At 41.7% G+C, this 21574-nt stretch overlaps 1 protein-coding gene across 1 annotated transcript in view; it reads left to right on the top strand.

Moving 5' to 3' along the window:
- The window catches only part of PEPD (peptidase D), a 250763-nt gene that overhangs the window by 64491 nt on the left and 164698 nt on the right, over nucleotides 1-21574 (top strand). The window contains exon 7 of the mRNA XM_069082634.1: nucleotides 11853-11897. Coding sequence (XP_068938735.1) covers nucleotides 11853-11897 — 45 coding nt within the window. The remainder of the gene's footprint in view (nucleotides 1-11852; nucleotides 11898-21574) is intronic.

The raw sequence follows: 21574 nt of genomic DNA, 5'->3' as shown, positions 1-21574 counted from the left end.
GATGGAGGAAATGTGCACACACAACCCATGTGCAGGCTTTGAGCTGGACTGTCCTTTGAGAAAGGTCTGAGTGTGGGGAACAAGATACCTTCCTTTCACCTCCCCATTCCTGGCCAAAAAGCACCAACCCTCACAGCTCAAGCACAGACTTCCAGAGTGGTAGCCTTGAGGCCCCCTGAAGTTGTTGTTTCCTCAGGATCTCATTTATATCTAAAAAGAATCTGCTTGCAATGACTCATGCCAGCTTCTCCCCTGGCATCTCGGCAGAGAGAATGGATTTTTTGACGTCAGGCAGAGAGAACAGGTCTTTTTTGTTGGAGGGCTGATGTGGCCTCCTGTGTTTTCTCCCACCTTCTCTACTGTTCCCCTGAGACATATGCTCCATAGAATTCTCCTTCAATTTTCATTGAGGGGTGTGGCCATATAGAAGATATGGCTGACATGAATTTAGGCACCAGCTGGGCCCTTGGCTTAGAATGGCAAGCCTGCCTCGGGCAAGTCTTAAAAGTAGGGGGTGGGGCACTATGCAGAAGGAACACCTCCCACTCCTTCCCTTGCCTATTTATTGCCTTCTTTCTTGTCTTGGCATGGAAAATAGAGAGTATTCATAAAATTTAGAGATGGAAGAGTATGTTACTAAAGGAAGGAATATGAGCTCATAAATATGTGTCACTTTCTCCCAGTGATTAAAAAAATGTTGATTTATTCATCACATGACTGAGAAGGAAACTGAGGCACAGAGGAATTCAAAGACTTGACCAAAGCTATTTAAACTGAACCAAGATTCAAACCCACATCCTCCATCTCTGGCTTCAGTGTTCTCTAGTGTTCAGCATACTTCCTGACACTTGGGAAGCATCTAATAAATGCTTGTTGGGAATTGACTGACATCACTCCTTCTGGATCTCAGTCTCCTGAGTAGATGCCTTTTGGACTATGTATCCCATTTCTTCACCCTTGTGTGACCTCTCTCTCTTTTTCAATGCCAGAGTTAGTACTCTCAGCATTCTCCTTAACCCCTGTTTTGTTCAGAGGGAACATCATATAATTTTCCTCATCTATAAAAAAGTATGAACACCCCTGATTCTTGAAGCATTGCATTCCTTAGAGCCACCAACTTCAAAACTCCTCTCAGGTTAATCTGAGGTTCGTGGGCCTCCCATGAGAGGACCCCAAGTCAATTTTATTCCACCTTCATGGAAGGATGTTCAGAGCCTAGTTTCTTGGGTCTGGTCTCCTCGTTATTATACACTCAGTGAAATACATTCTATGAAAAAATGGGCAGAAATTTTTATTTTGGGAGGGAAAACAAAGAGGTGGGATGGGAAGGAATTAGCAATTAAATTTAAGAGTTTTGTTGAAAAATACTTCTGTTTGAAAATGATAGAAAATAAGATTTACCTGTGTTACCTTCACAACATCTCTTGCATATGCTCCCTTCTCTTCCCTTCACCTCTGGGTGAAGGTCCCCCTCACCTCATGCCCAGACCACTGAAAGAGCAGGCTGGTGGGTCCACCTGTCTCCTTCACATTCCAGTACATCCTCCACTGAGATGTCAAAATGGCCTGCCTGGCTATTCGGTAAACTCCAATGACTCCCTCTGGGATCAAACATAAAATCCTCTGTTTAGTGCTCAAAACCCTTCATAACTTGCCCCTTTTTCAGTCTTCTTACACCTCACACCCAACCCTCCAAGCCCCATGTGTTCTGCATTACAATGACACTGGCCTCTTTATCCCTCCTCAAATGAGACACTCCATCTCCTGTCTGGGACATTCTCTCTGACTGTCCCCATGCCTGGAATGCTCACCTTCCTCACCTTCATCTCCTGACTTCCCTGCTTTCCTTCAAATCCCAGCTAAAACCCCACCTTCTACCAGAAGCCTTTCCCAAGCCCCCTTAATTCTAGCATCTTCCTTCTGTAGATTATTTCTAATTTATCCTGTCTATAGCTTGTTAGCACATAGTTATTTGCATTTTGTCTCTCTCTGTTGGATTGTGAGCTCCTTGAGGGCAGGAGCTGTTTTTATCTTTCTTTGTATCCCCAGCCCTTAGCATTAGTGCACAACACATAGTAGGCACTTGATAAATGTTTAACTGATTGATTTTCCATTCATTAGAACACACTAAATTGCAATCAGAGGTTACCTAATAACTCTAAAACATCATTCAATTCTTTACCAAGCTGTTTTCATTTTAAAAAACTGGAGTTCCCAGGAAATGTACTCCATAAAAATAGGTTTTCACCATGTGAATGGAAACAGGCTTTGTGGTCTAGCATGCTACTGACTGATTGGGGGGCTAGGCCATCCCCTTGCTTCCTTTGCTTACTCTGTCTGAAGATGGTACTTTATTTTCTCTCTTCTTTGAGTATAGCCTTATGCTTAACAAAGGTTCATGGTAGGGGATACATGCTCGTGGCCTGGACTAGGTCTTGATTTACAGCCATCGGTATTGAAAATGCCCACTCGGGCTGTCAGAGCTCCACAGCAGTTAGTGGTATAAAGGGCTTTGTCATCTTTGTTGTGTGGGGATGTATTTCTTCCCCCACCCACAGGTCAAACTCTTCATTGATTTTTCTCTTTTTTTCTTTTTTCTGCTCTGTGTGTGTATATGAGAGAACTCCTGCCTCTCTCCCTCTTTGCTACATCACTTTGTGCTGCTGGTCTTCTCCTTCACATTCCTCATCTGTCTGGCTCCCTGTCCCCTATTTGCTGGTTTTGGGGGACTTATTAGTCCTGGCATTCCTTAGGTCTTAGTGTCTCTGCCCACAGTAGGGAGGCTTGCCCAGGAGTGCTGTTGGATCACTGGAAAAAGTCCAGTACTTTTTTCTCTTTGATTGTTATGATCCTTTGCTTTCATGGTCTTGCTCCATTTCTAGTGACCCGCCCTCTTTTCTCATTAAAGCTACCTGAAGTGGGTTGAGCTGTTCTCAGCCTCTTGCAGCTCTTTGGTGAGCTGTCTTCAGTGCTCTCCTCCTTGCTCTCTAATAACTTAGTTGAAGGACACTAACAGGGCCCTAAAAGGGGGCCCTGGCTTGTCTCCCAGATTTCTGCAAGCTGGATAAAGATGAAATTTGTTCTTGAAGACTCTCTTCTGTTTTCACCAGTTCCATCTGTCTCCCCTCCTTGGGCCTTTCTCTCTGGTGCTGTTCAGCTGTGGATAATAATAGCCTGTTTTTTTAAGCAAGATGAATCTTGTGTCCTTCTCCTTTGGGGAGGCTTAGCTGCTTCTGTCACCAACTGCCTTGTCACTATCCTAATGATGTTGCTTATTTTCTTTCGGTTTTCAACCCTTTTGAACTTCTTCAGAAAAACATCTGATCTCAAGCTGTTGATTAATTGCCTGTTTTAACAAGTTGCCCTTGTGTTTGGTCCCTCTTTGAGGCTGGTGGGCATTTTGTCCCTGAAGGCAGTCTAGGAGAGTTACCTTTGCCCTGGCAGTGGGAAGCAGGGCTGGTGGTAGTAGGATAGCACTTGGCACCAGATACTTAGCATATATTGCCTCTGTATTTGCTGCAGGCTGACATTGCTTAGTGGTACATTATAGATGCTTAGGAAGAAGTTCCATCAGAAACTGGCCTCTGACTTTTTCATAAAATTCCTTGCTAGTTGACATTTGATAATTAGAGGATAAAAGATTTGATCCTGAAGCTGGTGGGAATAAAGGCTACCCCCATTAGGAGGGGTATTTGTTACCCTCTTTGGACCACTAGGGTTCTATTTGGGACAGTGGGGGAGGCCCTCATATTAGCATGAATTTCCATAACCCTGTGTATATCATACTCCTGCCTCCCTTGTACTCCCTTGTACTCCCTTGTACTCCCTTGTACTCCTGCCTCCACTGGAATGTAAGCTCTCTGAGGGAAAGAACTGGGTCATTTTTTTAATCTTTGTATCCATAGCCCAGTGCTTGTTTAATTTAATTCCTGAGATAAATAGTTCAGTGGCTTTACTCCTAGAGAACATGCCCACATATTTCACTGAAGCATTTTGCGTGAGTCCTGCAAGCTGATAGTAAGAGGCAGCTACAATATAATGAAAAGAGTGTTGAACCTAGTGTCAGGAGTTCCAATTGTAACTTTGACAATTATCTAACTGTGACCTTAGGCAACTCATCTAACTTTGTGAACCTGAGTTTCCTCCTGTAAAATAGGGCTACCTTATAGGGTTGGTGCTTTGTAAACTTTAAGACACCATAAAATATGGAATGCTACTAATCAGTTGAAGTCAATATTTATTAAACACATACTCTGTGCAGCTGTGCATTGTGTGTTATTTTCCTTTGGAAGGCATTGGTCAGGGAGAGCCATGGCACTCTTCAGGTTGGTTGGTGGTGAAGAGAGGGAGGAACTGTGGAAATAGGAGTGTCAGGCTTGGCTGTAGAATTGAGCCTGAACAGGATGGGAAATGGGAGAGGGGGAAGGAGGAGACCCCTTAGGAGGTGACAGACATTTGGGGAAAAGAATTGTCTACCCTTATATGGTACCATTGTTTCTGCTTATGCCAGCTTCTCCAGCTGATGCATTCAACTCAATTAAACAGGTATTTATTGAGCTTACTGATGGACCTAATTCTGTGTTGAGCTGTCGAGGAGGCCATGTACAATGGAATCTTTCTACAGAGGGGCTAGGCTATCAAGACATGTGCTTGTGCCACGGAACACCATGCTTGATAGTGTCCAAGACAGCATTCATATCTAGTATAAAGGAAAGTTCCACATAATTAGAATGCAGTCATGAAAGCATGGTATATTGGGAAACCTGAATTGGGAGTCAGAAGACCTGAATTTGAGCCTTTTCTCTGTAACCTTATAGAAGTCATGGCCCCTTTCAGGGCCTCAGTAAAGTGAGGATACTGGAGGATGAGGGGCACTAAAGTGATCACTAGGAAGTGATGTGAAGTTGGTTAGGAAGGTAAAAGAGCCAGTATTACCTGAAATTATCAAGGAAGTCAACAAACTGTTGATGGCCCTGGGCTAAACCAGGATAAAAAAAGACATGTCCTTGGCCATCAGGAACTTGGGTTCTGTTAATAGGAGGAGGATATGGTATGTATACAGATAAGTGTGATGGGGACAAGAGAGATATCCCAAGATACTCCAGGAGGGTTTGAGGAAGGAAAGGACCCTATTAGCTGGAAGACTTAAGGGAGAAATAGGAGAAAGCTCTTGAGCCTTAAATAAAGAGAAAGATGTAGGACTCAAACTGGACCTTGAAAAGGAGGTTGAAATTTGTGTAAGTGGAAAAGGGAGAGAAAGACATTCCAAACAGGTTGAATGATGTGATCGGAAGTATGGAGGTGGGAAGTGAATATGACATGTGCAGGGAGCAGAAAGCAATGGGCCTGGCTGAAGCGATGAATTTCATTTGTGAAAGCTGGAAAGACAAGATTGGAGAGAAAGGGTGAGCCTGTTCTCATAGAAGACTGAACACTAAAGAGGGTAATTTGAACTTGGAACTATCTGGAGATGATGTGGTAAGTGCTATCCTACTACCACCCTCCCTGCTTCCCACTGCCAGGGCAAAGGTAACTCTCCTAGACTGCCTTCAGGGACAGAATGCCCACCAGCCTCAAAGAGGGACCAAACACAAGGGCAACTTGTTAAAACAGGCAAGTTCCTTCTAGAGAGGAACCTTTCCTTCTAGAGAGGGAGGTTGTATGTTCATATATGCTTTGTAGATTTGGGCTTAGGTTGTGTGAAAGGTGGGTCCAAACTAAGGGATTGTCTTCCTTGTTATTTAGTAATTTACTTATTTTGGAGATCTTGAAAGCCTGAGTTTCATTGACCTGAAACAATAACATCTATTCTCCTAATTACGTTGGAGCCAATGAAGTGAGGGGTACCAAGAACACTGTATTCAAGTCATTTTCCATGATGTTTTCATAGGAATTGGTTATCAGGATAAGCATGTTTCTTATCTTTTGCTATTTTTACTAAAATTGCCTTGCATATTTGAAGACAATTTGTTACCAATTAATTTCATTTAAATAATCAGTTAAATGTGAAATTGCTGAATTTGAGGGTTGCAAGAATATTAATACATTAATACATGGAGATGTAAATTTTAAAATATAGGAAAGGCATGGCTATTATAATAATATAATATATTATTATATATATAATAGGAAAATAAATTTTATATGTTTTGGTGGCCAATTGGGCCATGCTTAGAGCTTTCTGGCCCTTGTTAATGTACATAGCAATATTTAGAATTGGATAATTTAAAATAATCTTTGAATAAGTTTTTGTGAACATATGACATGAGACTGATAATGACTCATACTTCTGCTTCACAACAACTCTGTAAGATTCCCAGCATGAGAATTATTATGTTGGGGTGGCTAGGTGGCACAGTGAATAGAGCACCAGCCCTACAGTCAGGAGGACCTGAGTTCAAATCTGGCCTCAGACACTTAACATTTACTAGCCGTGTGACCTTGGGCAAATCACATAACCCCAATTGCCCTGCCTTCCACCCTCCAAAAAGAAAAAAAAAAGAATTATTATGTCCATTTTATACATGAGATATGTCATTTCTGGAAGGGAAAAGAATTTACCCAAGGTTACCAAGCTAGTAAGCATAGGAACCAGGATGCAAGCCAGCCAGTTTTCTGGTCTTCCCTACGGTGGGTTTTCTTTGGCTGCTGGTACAATAAGCCTCTTGGCCTTTATTCCTGCCCTTCTACTACACATTGGTTCAGTCATTGAGTATTTCTTAAGCCCCTGCTGTGTGACCATGGGCAAGTCACTTAACTCTTCTGAGTCTCAGTTTCCTCATGTGGAAAATGAGTATATAACAGCCTGTAGTATTTACCTTATGGAGTTGTTATGTATCAGGTATCAAGTGTCCATGGTCAAGATAGTGTCTAAATCAATTAAAAAGGGTTTAAGTGCTTACTGTGCACTAAGCCCTGTTCTAAGTGCTGAGGCTACCAAGGACAAAAACAGTTCCTGCCCTCAAGAAGCCCCTAATGTAGTGGGGGAGGCAACAGGCAAGTGAAAGTGCAAATTACATACAGAATAGATGGGAGATAATATCAGCAGTGAAGGCCCTGAGCCTGGGAAAGGCCTGCAGAAGGTGGACATTGAGCTGAGCTCTGAAGGAAGCCAGGAAATATTAGAAGTGGAGGTGACAAAAGAGCATCCTGGACATGGGAATAACCAATATGGAGACATGGAGAGCGCCATGTGCAAGACCTAGGATGTAGGCCTGTGTAGCTGGCCTTCAGAGCGTGGAGGGCAATAGAACGTAAGAATACTGGAACGAGGGGAAGGGACTCAAGGTTATTTGCCAGAGAGAGAACTTGGTATTTGATCACGGGGGTGATAGTGAGCCACTGGAGTTTATTGAGGTAATTTGTTTTTGAGGGGGGAGGAAAGTGACATGATAAGACCTATACTTGATGAGGATAATTTGGCATCTGAGTGGGAGACAGGGAGACTGTGGGAGTCCAGAGCCAGACAGGCCACTTAGAAGGCTATTGCAGTGGGCAGATTAGAAGTGATAAGGGCCTAGACTAGGATTGTTATTGTGTAAGTTCCTAGAAGGAGATATATAAGAGATGTGAAGGTAGGATTGTTGGGTTATAAGTTCCTTGAGGGTGGAGACTGTCTTTATTCTTATTATTTGTTGCCCTGATGCTTAGCATAATTCCTGGCTCATAGTAGGTACTTAAATAAATGTTCCTTGACTATTGGATTTGGCAACAGATTGGAGCTCATGAGTACAAGTGAGGAGGAGAATATCCCACCTGGTTGCACTCCTGGACTCTTCCATCATGGCTCAGGAATCTTTTTGTTCTGCAAGATCACTTCAGCTCTAGAACTCACATCTTGTCAGTACCTTCTGCCCCAGCCATGTGACCGTGGCAAGTCACTTAACTCTTCTGAGTCTCAGTTTCCTCATGTGTAAAATGAGGATAATGTAGCCTGTAGTATTGACCTCATGGGGTTGTTATGTATCAGGTATCAGGTACTCGTTGTTGCTGTGCTTGTAAAGTTTACAATCCAGTGGAGAGGTAACACATATCTAGATAATGATAAATAGTTTTACTTAATAAGTATTGTCAGCGGTGTGCAAAAACAAAGGGTTATTAGGGCAGAAGTTCTTAACATAGGGTCCTTTATTTGTTCTTTTCCCCACTACCCCCCACAGCCACCCCCCATAGAAGGTGTACCAAAAGTCTTTATTCATTTAGCTTAAAGCTTCCCTAAGACTTTTGGAACACCCTGTACACTTAGTTTCTTTTGTAATCCTGTGTATTTTGTTTTATACATTTAAAAGCATTATTCTTAGAAAGGATCAGTAGGCTAAAACAAACTGCCAAAGGGATCAGTGGGGGGAAAAAGGTTAACAAAATCTCCCCTGAACTCTTGTGGCAAATCAGATTAAATATAACTGTTTATTATCATTATCTGGGTATGCCTCATCTCTTCACTGGACTGTGAACTTTACAAACACAGCAACTGTGTCTTATCTAAGAAAATACAGAAAAAAATCAAGATATAGTAGAAAGAATAGTGGATTTGTAGTAAGCTCTCACGTCTGCTTCTTATTGTGACCCTGACCAAGTCACAATCCCTCTGGATCCCAGTTTCCTCATCCAAAAAATAAGTGGATTGAACTAGATGGTTCCTAAGGCTCCTTCCAAGTCTAAATCTGGGATCCTAAGATTCCATGAACACCCATAATAGTAATACTTGACATTTACAGAGAACTTTACATTTGTCATAAGGTCACCGATTGCTGAATTTTATGGCTTCTCCGTGCCCCTGGTTTGAGACCATTGGTCCCCTTCTCCTTATGGATCTCTCTCCTCTCTAGGTGCTTATGACACTGATCTCTCCCGGTTCTGGTCTAACTGATCTTTCTCAGTCTCTTTTGCTGATTCTTCATCCATGTCATGTCTACTAAACATGAGTGTCCCCAGGGCTCTTCTCTTCTCACCTCTTGTTTTCTCACTTTGTGGTCTTGTCCTCTCTCAAGGACTCAGTTACTACCTCTTTGCATATGATCTCAGACCTATAAATCCATAGCTATTTTCTCTCCTGAGCTTCATCTCACGGTACCAGGTGCCTTTTGAGCATCCCACAATGGAAGTCTCTTTCGCATCTCAGTTCATCATGTTCAGTATAACTCTCATTATCTTTTCCCCTAAACTCTCCCCTCTTCTACACTTTCCTGTTACTATCATGGGCAGTGCCGTCGTCCCAGTTACCTGGGCTCACAACTTCAGTCAGTCACTCAGTTAGACATATAGTAGATACCTATGTGCCAGGTGCTATGCTAAGCACTTGGGACACAAAGACAAGCAAAAGACAGTTCCTAAAAAAAAGCTTACAATCTAATGGGAAAAGACAGCATACAAAAGGAAGCAGAAAAACAAGGTGTGCCAGAAGGTATCTGCCATAGGGGAGTGATGGAGATGTCCAGAGGAATGTGGCTGGGTGAGGCAAGAAGAGGAGAATGGCTGGGGTTTTCTCCTTAAATGGAGGTTCTGGGAGGACAGGTCTTTTTTTGGAGAAAAGGGAGATAAAGAGAGCAAAGGGGGTATCCAGGCCATGCCACTGACTGAACTTGGCCTCTTACCATTTCCCAAGTCTTCACCTGCTTTTTAATTTCTACTGCTCTGGGCCTAATCAGAACCTGGGTCTTCTCTTTAAGGCTGACCAGGCCATGTACCCTAGTTTCATGAAACTGCTTAGCCTACTTTAGTGAGGTTCACTAACCTTGCAGTCACCAGCATTTTCTTCATTCCATATAGGACATTGCTTTCCCTAATGCCAAGCTGACATTTGACTAAACGTGAGACAAAATCTAGGTTGTCTTCTTGATTTATGTTGTCTGCTCTCCTCTCTTCCATGTGACCTGTTTATTCTTCTCTGAGTTTCCTGGTGTCCTTTGTCTGCCTCTCTTTTATATTTTGTGAAAAGGACTTTGACTTTCAAAGGTTATTAGGTGTTTTTTTCTCTTTTTCTTTCTTTCTTTTTTTTTTTTTTTTAGTGGGGGAGGATCTGGAAGTTTTGAATTAAATTATCCTGATCTTGTCATTATAAATGCAGTGAGTGTCGGCACATTCTCATTGCCACAGAGGAGGCTGTGACTCTCTTAAGCTCTCTTCTTACCACATCCCTGGCCTCTGGCCCCTGATGCCCCAGGATTACCTGTTACATTTCTACAGCACCAATGTTTTCATTTGCTTCTTCATAGTAGTTAGAAACCAATAAAACACCCACAAAGAGTCAGCTCAGTAGGAAAAAAACTAAGTGAAAGCTGTGTTGTTTCTATGCTAATGCTTGCTCTCTGCCTGTGATCATAGGTATTTGTCACTGGGTCCAGGTCTCTGTGTCTGTGACTGTGAATCTGTGACCATGTGTCTGACTTTTACCTTTTGCAAGTTGAAGGTTGAACTTTGAAATATGCAGCTTTTGCAATTGGCATCTTTGCTATATCTGGCTTTGGGAATGCATGTCAGGTCAACATTTGCTTCCTTTGCTTCATGTTGTGCCATTTCCTGGCCAACTCCAATTCCTGATATACTTTTTTTTTCTTGGCATTATGTGCCCTGTAAAGCTTCTAACGTAGTCGCTGTGTGTGTCTCACATATTTTATTAGTAAAGGCAAAGGAACTTTTCCAGATGGGAGCAAATTTAATCTTTTTTCATATGGGTGACTTTGTGAAGGCATTACATTTTTTTCCCCTTCATTTTTCAACTTTGCCTTAAAAAAAAGCAAAAAAAATCCTTTTATTCAGTTTGCACTTAACATCCGTCATGATTCCTTTTTCACTTGGGATGATTCCCATCTCCTAGCTCTTTCACTGAGGAAACAGTTCATTGTCATTGACATGGCCTAGAAGCCACTGGAGGTAGCAAAGAAGGGTGTTGGACCTGAAGCCAGAAGGCATCTGGGTTTACATTCCATCTCTGAAACTTACTGTGACTGGGGAAGGTCCCTTACTTTGAGCCTATTTCCTCAAATGTGAAATGAGGATAATAGTAACACAGGGTTAGGATGAAGCCCAAAGGAGACAACGTATGTAAAGAACTTCACAAACCTTACAGTGTTATAGAGAAATGGTAGTTATCATTACTCATTTCACCAAATGACCCCCATGGGGTGCTTTCATAGCAGGAGTAATTCTGAGATTGATTGTTGTAGAGCTGCTTTTGTCTGAGTGACTCCTCCACTTCATCTGTCCCAGGAATGTTATCATGCTTAGCTTAATTTTTAAAAAATTAAATGTATGAAGCACTGTGAGCCACTCAGATATGTGTTCTGCAAATGGAAGTGCTTGTCATTGCTACACTTTATGCAATTTTGGAATCTCTTAGGTCATTTTGGCTTATAGCTAATTAATATTATTGAAATGAAAACCAAACATTATGACCTTAATTTTAGTAGATGTTTAGCAAGAGTTTCTTCTCTTTCCACTGAACCGTTCACAGCAAGCATCCAGAGGCCCTGGAGGAGTTTTCCACAGGCATGTCTGGAAGAGTGTAGTAGTTCAGTAGGGGATTAGTCCTCTCTATACATGAATTGAAGTTCTTTGGTTCAGAGAACAAGGCTAAGGTTCATTTTTATTTTTTATCTTTTCTTGGTTATAATATTTATAAATAAATTAGATGGAACATTTTGTCATACAAAACTTGAGGGTACTTTGTACCCCACTTATGTACTTATTATGTTATTTTTTTGTATTATTCACATTATATTTTGTATAATTGGACTGTAAGCTTTTATTTAATTAGTCTTTGAATCTTTTCTCAGTGCCCAGTCCTCTGCACATCTTGGGAACCTCATAAATGTTTATTAATTGAATTGATGCATTTTGTTGTCTTTTGACAGGTTCAACGTCAACAATACCATTCTTCACCCAGAAATTGTGGAGTGGTGAGTGTTCATTCTTGAATTTATTTATCCTTCATAAATGGCCTTCTCCCTTCCATCCCTTCTATCATATCTAATCACCAAGTCTGAGGCAACACTCATTTCTTAGCCTTTGCATCCAAATAGAGTTAGGTGCCAAAATTACATCCAATCCAGAGCATAAAAAAGAGGGCAGGTAGTCACTGGGACCAGAACTTCATGGGAATATCAGTCATATTCAAGGTGTAAGGCAGAAGTGAGAAGCTGGGGGATAGTTGACTGGAGGTGGAAGTTTTCAAATCAAGGAGAGAGGCCTGTCTACAAGAAATGAGGTGGCACACTCCCAGGGATATTGGTAAAAAGACTGATTACCTTATCACCAGTTTGTTGGAGGCGTGTGACACTTTTGTTCAGTCCCTAAGGTGAAGCAGAAGTGGTGAGAATCTCCTAAAGAGAAGAGTAGTACAAGATGGCCATCCCACTCCAAACCTAGTCTAGCCCCCTAACAGTGGGCACTTGACACCTCTTATTGAAATTTTTCCTGAGAATAAAGTTATCTGAAAAGACTGGCTGGAGTTCTTTAATAATATTTTCTTTAGAAAAAACATCACTCCTAACTTTTTCTCCCCACTTTTAACCCTGAAATGCCTTTGCAACTACTGGCACCTGAAATTCCTTCTTTGAGCTGTAGCTGCTCACTGGACCCACATCTTGTCTCAGTGCTGGTGGATCAACAATGTCCTGTCAATATTTCCTTGACTCCTAAGAGATAAAGTATTAGATCATGCTTCAGAAAGAAGTGAACTTTAATTCTAGTTAGATCCCATGGCTCTGAGATGAACTTTGCTTCATAAGAATATCTCCTAATGTTATGAAAACGATCACCCGAAGGAGAAATGATTTGACGCTCATCGCAAACAGCCGAGTTTTATAAATGTCACATCATGATAGCTTCCTTTGGGATGGGTTTTAATGGTACGGGTCCTTTGCTGTTCTCATGACTGTAATAATTCTCAATGAAATCCATTGTAATCATCGTAATTGCCGGCCCAGAAACGAGAGTGTTGCTGGATGGAGGAGTGTTGATGTTTCTCCCTAATTATGGAAGGAAGTGAGGCTCAATATGAAATCGTCTTTCCCATGATGTCAATTACAACTTATTAGTGCGTTCAAATGATACCACTGTGTCCTATTGGTTTTATTCCTTCTCTCTCTTCAGAAAGTGTGATTTTGTCTAGGCACTTAGCTCCATTTAAACCCTAAGCAATTAGTACAGAACTGGGAGTTAGCAATCCTGGGCTCTACTCCCAACTCTGCCACTGATTCTCTATGTGACTTCGGGCAAATCCCTGCCCCACTCTGCTTATCATTTTCCTTGCTATAAAATGAAGTCTTTCTCTCATTTCCCTCCACCCTCCCCCTGCCAGGTGAATCATTCATTAATTCTGATCAGAAACTCTATATTGGCTTGAGTAAAGTAGCAAAACCTTTTGACCAGTGGACCAAACTTATTTTCAGTCCTCTCAGTCCCACCTTCCCCAGGACTGACTGCCCTGGGTAGCAACCATCCCTGCCTTCACGATGGCAGGGAGAGTTTGTGAAGGAGAATACAGATTGAAATTTTCCCTTCTCTGCCAAAGAGATAGTACAGTTGTATCTCAGTATCAGTACAGTAGGGTGGTAGGAAGGAGGGAAGGGCTGAATAATCCAAACCAGTAATGAAACAAAAAACTATTTCTGCCTCAGCCATGTAGCACTTGTTTGTGCTGCCTGTTTACCTTGTTCACTGTGTATCTCAGGCATGTGATCAGTTCTCATCCCCTGAATATGTAACAAGATGTCTGGGGCAGGCAGCCCCATAAGGGCACATGTGGACCTCAAGTGGGATGAAGCCCATGCTTTGCACAGTAGTCTGGTTCACGAAGCAGATAATACCATGCAGACAACTGTGAGAGCTAATGACATCAGAAAGCATTCTTAGAGACATGCATCTGGTTTGCAGGTGACTCATGCAGTTAAGGGAACTGGGGACAGCAGGGCTATGGCTAAGGCAGGGTCTGCTACAGGACTGAACCACAGCAGCAATGGGTATATGGATTTCATGACTCACAGTCCTGATGAGCTAATGGCATTGTTGGCCTGCTTTTATGACGAAGGACATGTTCTTCCTCAAATAGAGCAAAAGAGGTGACCTGCCCCAAGAAGATTTTGTCATTGTCGTAGTTTCTGCTCCTTTTTAGTTGTTTTGGGAGACCACAGGCCCCTTTCTCTAACTTGGATCCTGTCAGTACACACGGCCTGAAAATGAATGCACAAGATGTGAGGCCCTCAGCCCATTTCCTGACCACAGAAACCAGTCTGGTTCTGCTGAACCTGCCGTCATACTCCTCAGTGCTTTGCCCCCATTGAGCCTTTCTTGAAAAGCCCAAAGTCTCAGGCAGCTCTGCCAGGACTGAGCCTTGCTGAGGCTCTGATAGTTCAGAGTTACTGCCTCACCCATCTGTTTTGCCGCGGGATGCCATTTTGCAGTCAAGTTGGGGGAAGGGATGAAGCTTATCTAAGTGCCCAGGTGACAGTCCAGATGACAGAGCTGTAGTTGCTGCTGATATATTGGGCTCTACAATATGGGTCCTCCTGTTAGCTGTCTGCACACCTGTGCACACACTAACCTGCTATGGCTCCGAATTCAGAGTTTCTCAGGAAGGAGCCTCAGTGATCTTAGGCATCTGCTTCCTGGAGCTGCAGAAGCTTCATTTTGTTACATTTTTGCCATTCAAGTGTTATCCATTTCCTTGTGGCAACTGTTTTATTATACACCATTATCCAGAGCAAATACCTTGTGATTTCCTGTAAATTCTAATGTAATCGTATTCTTCCCCACAAACATGAGATCATAGCTGATAATTTCTTCTCTTACCATGGGTATTGTAGTTTCAATGTGTACAAGTCTGAAGTTGAAACTTAATAAGAACAGAATTTTTGCTTTTGTAATTTAGAATATCTTCTTTCCTGTTTTGCAAGATTAAATTGTTCTGAAGGAAGGGGGAGAAAATAAAAGGAGACACTTTTTTCACTGAATAATAGCTCAGTATTCTGGTTTACAGTTCAGTGTTCCTGGAAAAATCATAGAAGAATGATAGAAATTGCAAGAATTCTGGAATTTTTAAGTGAGTTTGTTTTAAACTGAGTTATTCTATTCTTAGAGCTGTTAATTGAATGAAGTGAAATTATTCTGAGCATATTAATTAAGCAGTTGTATAAGATGCATATTTCTAACTACCTGCTTTTTCCATGTCCATAATATACCCTGAGGTACCAACAGAGCATAGCAGGGGAGAATTTATCAGGAGATCTGATAGCCTCGGTGATTTGTCACTTGGCCTAGATAAGAAGAGCGTGACTAAATATTCCTAGGTAATGAATCAGGGTTTTGTTATGAGTGCAGCTTGACCTTCAGTACATTTTAGGGAATCATTTAGAATCACAGAATGCTAGAGCAAGACTGGATTATATAAGAAGGGATTTGCCTAAGTTTAAGTTAATTCATCTTTTTTACTTTTAATAAAGATATCTTTAACCTCCAATTAACAGACAAAAATCAACCAGGCCATCTCATTCTCCAAGCAATCTGTATAACTGAGGTTTTACTTTATATCAGAAAGCAAGAGACAGGGTGCCCACATGGGGAAAGAATAATGAGATATGAAAGCACGGCCCATATGCCTTGTAGTTAGGGTAGTCAGGTAAAGTTGAGGAAATGAAGGCATTGAACTTTATGCTCAGAAATCTGAGATCCATTTCAGAAGTGTCCAAACTATCTGGAGCTTGAAGCACCTCCATTATCTTTGTCTACTACCCTTTACCAGAATCTCTTACATTGTGGCAAATAAAAATCTCACTTAAAAAAAAGCACACTTCAAAACTCATTCATTTTCATAAGACCCTGGTTTCTTTGTAAGGACCAGTGGATTATGCTTTACATCCATGCCTGTTTCCTCATGATAAATGGACCTGGTGAGTTCATCTTCTTCCATCCCTGCCTTTGGATAGCTTTAGTCTTCAGCTTTGTCCTATTAGTCACTGGTGAGTTCCAGAACAGAGGCACTGGTGATTGCTGGGAGACTTCCCAGCTACATAGGTGATTGGACCCCAGGTGGGCAGAGTTCAGCTTGTTAACTTTTGGCATGACTTTGAGACCTTCCTTTTTAAAGTTGTTTTTGCTCAATACAAGATCACATTAAGCCTGAAATATCAATTTAAGAAATACTTCATCTTGTCTTGCTACTGTTTTAATCATTGCACCATTCATGCCTTCTTTAACTGATGTCTTAATTCTGCACTTAGGCCCGGAGGCAAGTTTGTGAAGGGAGAACATTTAAAAAGTCCAACAGATAAATCTCTGCCAGGTTCTGTTTTTTATCTTTCTATGTCATGGCAGACGACCCTGAAACTGCCAGGTTTGAATGGGTTTTGTTCTTTTCACTAACCTAGCTTTCATGCCTTTTGGTGTCTTTCCCCAAACTCAGAATCATGGAATGTTCAAACTGGAAGAAATCTTCGTGCTTATTTAGTTCAGCACCCTCATTTGCAGAAGAGGAAAAGCAAGCTTTTAGACATGAAGTCACTTAACCAGTGTCATTTAGCAACTTAATATCAAAACTAGGGCTATAACCCTAGTCATGTAACTTCTCCCTCAAAATTTTTGTTTTTTTGTTTTATTGGAAGGGGGAAAGCAGGGCAATTGGGGTCGTGACTTGCCCAAGTAACACAGCTAGTAAGTATTAAGTGTCTGGGGTTAGATTTGAACTCAGGTCCTCCTGACTCCAGGGCTGGTGCTCTATTCACTGTGCCACCTAGCTGCCCCTCCCTCAAATATTTTAATGACTCATTATTGCCTACCAAATACCATTCATCAGACAACTTTGCCTGACATTCAAGGCCCTCTACGATCAGGTACAATCAGACCTTTCCAGACTTCACTCATTCCTTTCACCAGCAGTGTTGAGGTAGGCTCGTGCAATGGAAAGAGCTCTGGATTTAGAATCCTGTTTTTAAATCTCAACATTGCTATTTATGGCCTATATGATTTTGAATTAGTCACCTTACTTCTTTGGTGCTCAGTTTTCTTGCTGCTAAAATGAGACTAGATTAGACATTTGCTGAGAACTGTGCCACTTTTAAATATATGACCCTGTGACTCTTGGACTTATAACTGGACTGCTGTCTGTCCCCTGAACATGCTCTGGGCTTTCTTGTATTTCATTGCTCATGCCCTCCCTTACCCTCATTGCCTATTAAATTGCAACTCAAATGTCCATCTCCTCCTTCCTTAGACTTTACATTGCACTTTGTCTTGCATTCTTATTTACTTATGTAATGTGTATTATCTACTAGTTTGGTCCGACTCAACAAGCATTTATTAAGCTCTCACAGTGTGCCAAGGCCCATGCTGGGTGCTGGGGACATACAAAGACAAAATGAAATAATCTCTGCCTTTAAGGAACTTACATTCCAGCTGTCTGATAAGACACATGTCTTATCACCCCACCAGACTAGACCATTTCTCGAGGACAAAAAATTATCTACTTTGCATTTTCCTTGGTTCGGTGTAACACCCTGCTTATACTAGGTACTTGGTTATTGTTGATTGAATTGAATTGAGCCCGGGTCTCCTGACTCTCAGTCCATTGTTTTTCCCACACTCAGCTTCACTAAACAACCAAGTATTTCTTGATTTAAGAATATACTTCTGATGTTTGGATGACTAACTTCTATTTGTTATTCATTGAAAGAATGCTTTTATTATTCATATCTACCATCAAACATTATACACACACATATAGATTTGTTGATAGAAGATTTTAGAGTTGCACAGAAGACTGCTTTAGTCCTGCTTATCATTTCTCATTTAGCATCAGTATTAACCTGTAAGAAGCATTTAGGAAGGGAACAAGCATTTATTAAGATGCCTACTATGTGCCAGACATTGCAATAAGCCATTTACAAAGATCATTTCATTTGATCCTTACAATAATAACACTCATAATAGCTAACATTTATATAATGCTTACTATGCTTTACAATTATTATCTCATGTGATCCTTGTAACAACTTTGAGAGGTAGGATCCCCATTTTACAGTTGAGCAAACTGAGGCAGAAAGATTAAGTGATATTTGCCCAGGGCCACACAGCTATTGAGGCTGGATTTGAACTCAGGTCTTCCTGACTACAAGCCTAGTGCTCTATCCACTGTGCCACTTAACTGCCAAGGTGTCTTCTGTCCTCTGCAGAACTTTAAAAGCAAATTAAAACCATGACAGATACAATTTTTCTCATACTTTCCCCAGACCATTCTTGAATTATATTTAGTTTGATTAGCACCTTTATCAAGCATCTCTTTCCCCTCAGAAATTCTTAGACATTGCATAAATACAGGCAGCAGTTTATTTCTCTTTCCTTGCTACCTCATGCCCAGAGACAGACGTACCCAGCAGATTTTAGGAAGTGAATTTCTTAGAATTGAAGAATCTTCTTCTGGAGTGCTTGAAAGTGTTGTTATTTTCCACAGAGAATTAAAACTTGTCCTGGTCCTTCTGGTCATGGAGATAACTGAATCCAAGTTGGGAAGAATTCTATTTCGTCCAGTGGCCAGACCAGATTTTGTGTCTAGAGTAAACTATGGATAATTGGTTCAATCCGCGAGGTGCCTCTTACCTTTCACATGACAAAGTTCTATTTTCAGAATTTATTTTATTTTATTTTTTTACCTTGGATTAAATTGGGTCAGGCTGAAGTCCCACCATACAGATCTCATCTCAGTAGTGCAATTGTAGGATAATTCTAACTGGCTCAATTCATGATACTTCTTTACGTGACTAGAGCAAAAATTCAGGGCACATTAAATAGATCTTGGGCAGAACCTAAAAGTGAAATTGGGCTTTAGGGGATGGGCTGGCAAGCCTGATCATACAGCCATATCCTTTCCTGTATTGGTGTGGTGTCCTGTTTGTGAGCCTGAGTTTGGGCATCAGATTCCCATCTCAGGGACTGTGTGATCATAATCAGGTCACAACTTTTCAGGATCTCACCTTTGTCCCCTGGAGAATGGGATGGCTGGAGTCACCACTGCTCTTTTATATGAAAGAGCAAAGTCACTGCATTGGATGCTCAGTTATTGGTATGGAGACTGTGAATTAGGTGCTACAATTTATTAAGCATAGCCCTGTGCTGGGCACCAGGGCTGCAGAGGCTATTCCAGGAGCTTACAATCTAATGCTCCAGAGAACTTTCCTGGCCTCCCCGGGGCTGGCACAGCCCTGCAGCAAGGGTGACACTTTTCAGTTTCTGAAAGGAGACTCTTCTTTCTCCCAGTGAGAGACAGAAGCTGCTGCCTCTCTCATGGAGCAGGGATCTAAAGACAATCAGCTACACATCAGTTGTTGGACATAAAAGAAATAACTCAAACTTAGCCAGTCATCATTACTGGATAAGCATGTCCCTGCTCAAACCTGAAAAGAAGCTGCCTTCAGCATTGGTGTTTATCTTGTGGGAATGGCTTCTGCATTAACATCCTGTTCTGAGACCATCCTTGTTTCACTGTAGCCGAAATAGATTCACTTTTGCATAAAATTGGACAGTCTTTTCAATATTGGTGCTGTTCATACACCTGGGCCTGTGTGTGTATGTGTGTGTGCATACACGTATGCACATGTATGGGCACACACAGAGATGCTCTCATGTCTCTGTCCTTCTGAGACAATACTAAAACCTGTAGGAGCCATATTCTTTCCCACTCCCACACCTGGGTTTCCCCTGCACAGTACTGAAGAGCTGGGTGTGTGTGAGTTGTGTTCGGTGTGTGGTATGAAGCATGGGGAGCCGGGGAGGATAACCTTTTTTTGTTTGTCACCCCTGTTGCTGGGGGGTGGCTGAGGATCCCTTGAGCTCAGGAGTTCTGAGCTGCAGTAGGGATCACACCTGATGCTTGTCTGGACTAAAGCTGGCACTGATATAGTGAGCCCCTAGGAACAGGGGAGACAGTAGGCTGCCTAAGAAGGGGTGAACCAGTCCAGGTTGGAAAAGGAGCAGGTCAGAACTCTCAAGCTGATCGGCTGTGGGATCAGGTAGCTGCTGTACTTCTAGACTTTGAGGGATAAGGAGACCTGGTCTTTCCTCCCTTCTACCCCCCCAAAGCAAAGAAAAGAAGTATGAGGAACCACAGATTCTATCACTAGGTAAACACATGTTCATCATGGGCAGTTTTTGTACTTTTAGTTTTAAAAGACTATTTCAGGATCTCAGTGATTTTACTTCCATATTTTTAGCCTAGCCAAACAAGGGAGGCTACAGCAGTATAGTCTGAGAAACCAGGAACATGTGCTCCCTAGAGAACTCAGAGATAGATAGTGAATGTTAGCTCCAAGATACTCCATGACTGTGGGTGTTGGGGGTAGAGCACAGTGGGAGAGGGGAGCAAGGTATGGAATGTGTGGCATCTGTGAGTCAAGAGAGAAGGTGACTGTGTGCCCAAAACACAATGTCAGCAAGCCCTTTGAGACTGGATTTCATGTAGGAGCAGAAGTTTGGGGGCCTCAGCATTCCTTTTTGACCCTAGTTGAAGACCAACATTAGTAAAACAAGCTATCCTGTCAAAACGGTTGCTGCCAAGCTGATGAGTGAAAGAAGCTATCTGTGAGTCACAGCTTCATAATGTAGCTCATACCAAAACACATCAAATATGAAAAATAGACATATTCGTGCCATCTTTCTCACAAGCCATTCACGAAGTTCAGCAGCCTCTTCTGAGAGAAAGGGGGCCCTCACCCATTAGCAATAAGGAAATTCATAGCAGGGCTCATTTCATGAGACTTGACAACCTTTTGAGAGGTTGTGAATTCTTTTTGTGAAAGGAATACAAAGTTATAAAAGCTATGAAAGGACAAATAAGCTGGGAATAATGTCTTTCTAGGGCAATACAGTGCCTCATGTGAGCAGTGAGTTACAACCTAGAACAAGGGTTCTTAACCTGGGGTCTCTGAGCTTTAAAAAAAAATTTTTTTTTGAGGTAGTTCAGTATAATTGTCTTCCTTTGTAATTCAGTGAATTTTATTTTATGTGTTTAAAAACATTATTCTGAGTAGGAGTCCGTAGAATTCATCAGACTGTAAAAGGATCCATCACACACACACACACACACACACACACAGAAACTTTAACACAGAAGATACCTTTTTGTGGATACAGTTTTCCATAGACATCGTTGTTGATGTCTAGATGTCATTTAAGGGCAAAATTTGGTGCTCAATTATGGGCAAAAACAAACTCCATAGGGATAAAAGTGGCTAGTGTGTTCTTTTGCCCTTCATTCCTCCAAACCTATGTTTTCCTTGTAAAGATGGTCAATGTGGACAGTAATGAATGACAGACTGCGGTTGCTTTTTCATATAATTTTTACATGAGATTAGGGCTAGATATGATTCTAAGACTCAAATAGTGACTTTTTGATTATTCCAGCTATTCAGTAACAAGGTCTCTTGTCAAGATGTTTGGGGACACCAATATGATGGGGGAGTACATGAAGTCAAAGGAAAGCCCATGTTTGATGAAATGCACACTGACCCATTAAGAAGTCAGAATGGTCTGTCAGGAGGCTTCAGAGTGTAATAGAATCACACATCAAGGAACAAGTCTCCAGTTTGGT

This window comes from Petaurus breviceps, unplaced genomic scaffold, assembly GCF_028583685.1.
Source record: "Petaurus breviceps papuanus isolate PSGF00001 unplaced genomic scaffold, PetGlider_PUasm1.0 171, whole genome shotgun sequence".
NCBI lineage: Eukaryota > Metazoa > Chordata > Mammalia > Diprotodontia > Petauridae > Petaurus > Petaurus breviceps.
The sequence above is the reverse complement of the archived record's forward strand: the minus strand, read 5'-3'. Positions and strand labels throughout refer to the sequence as shown.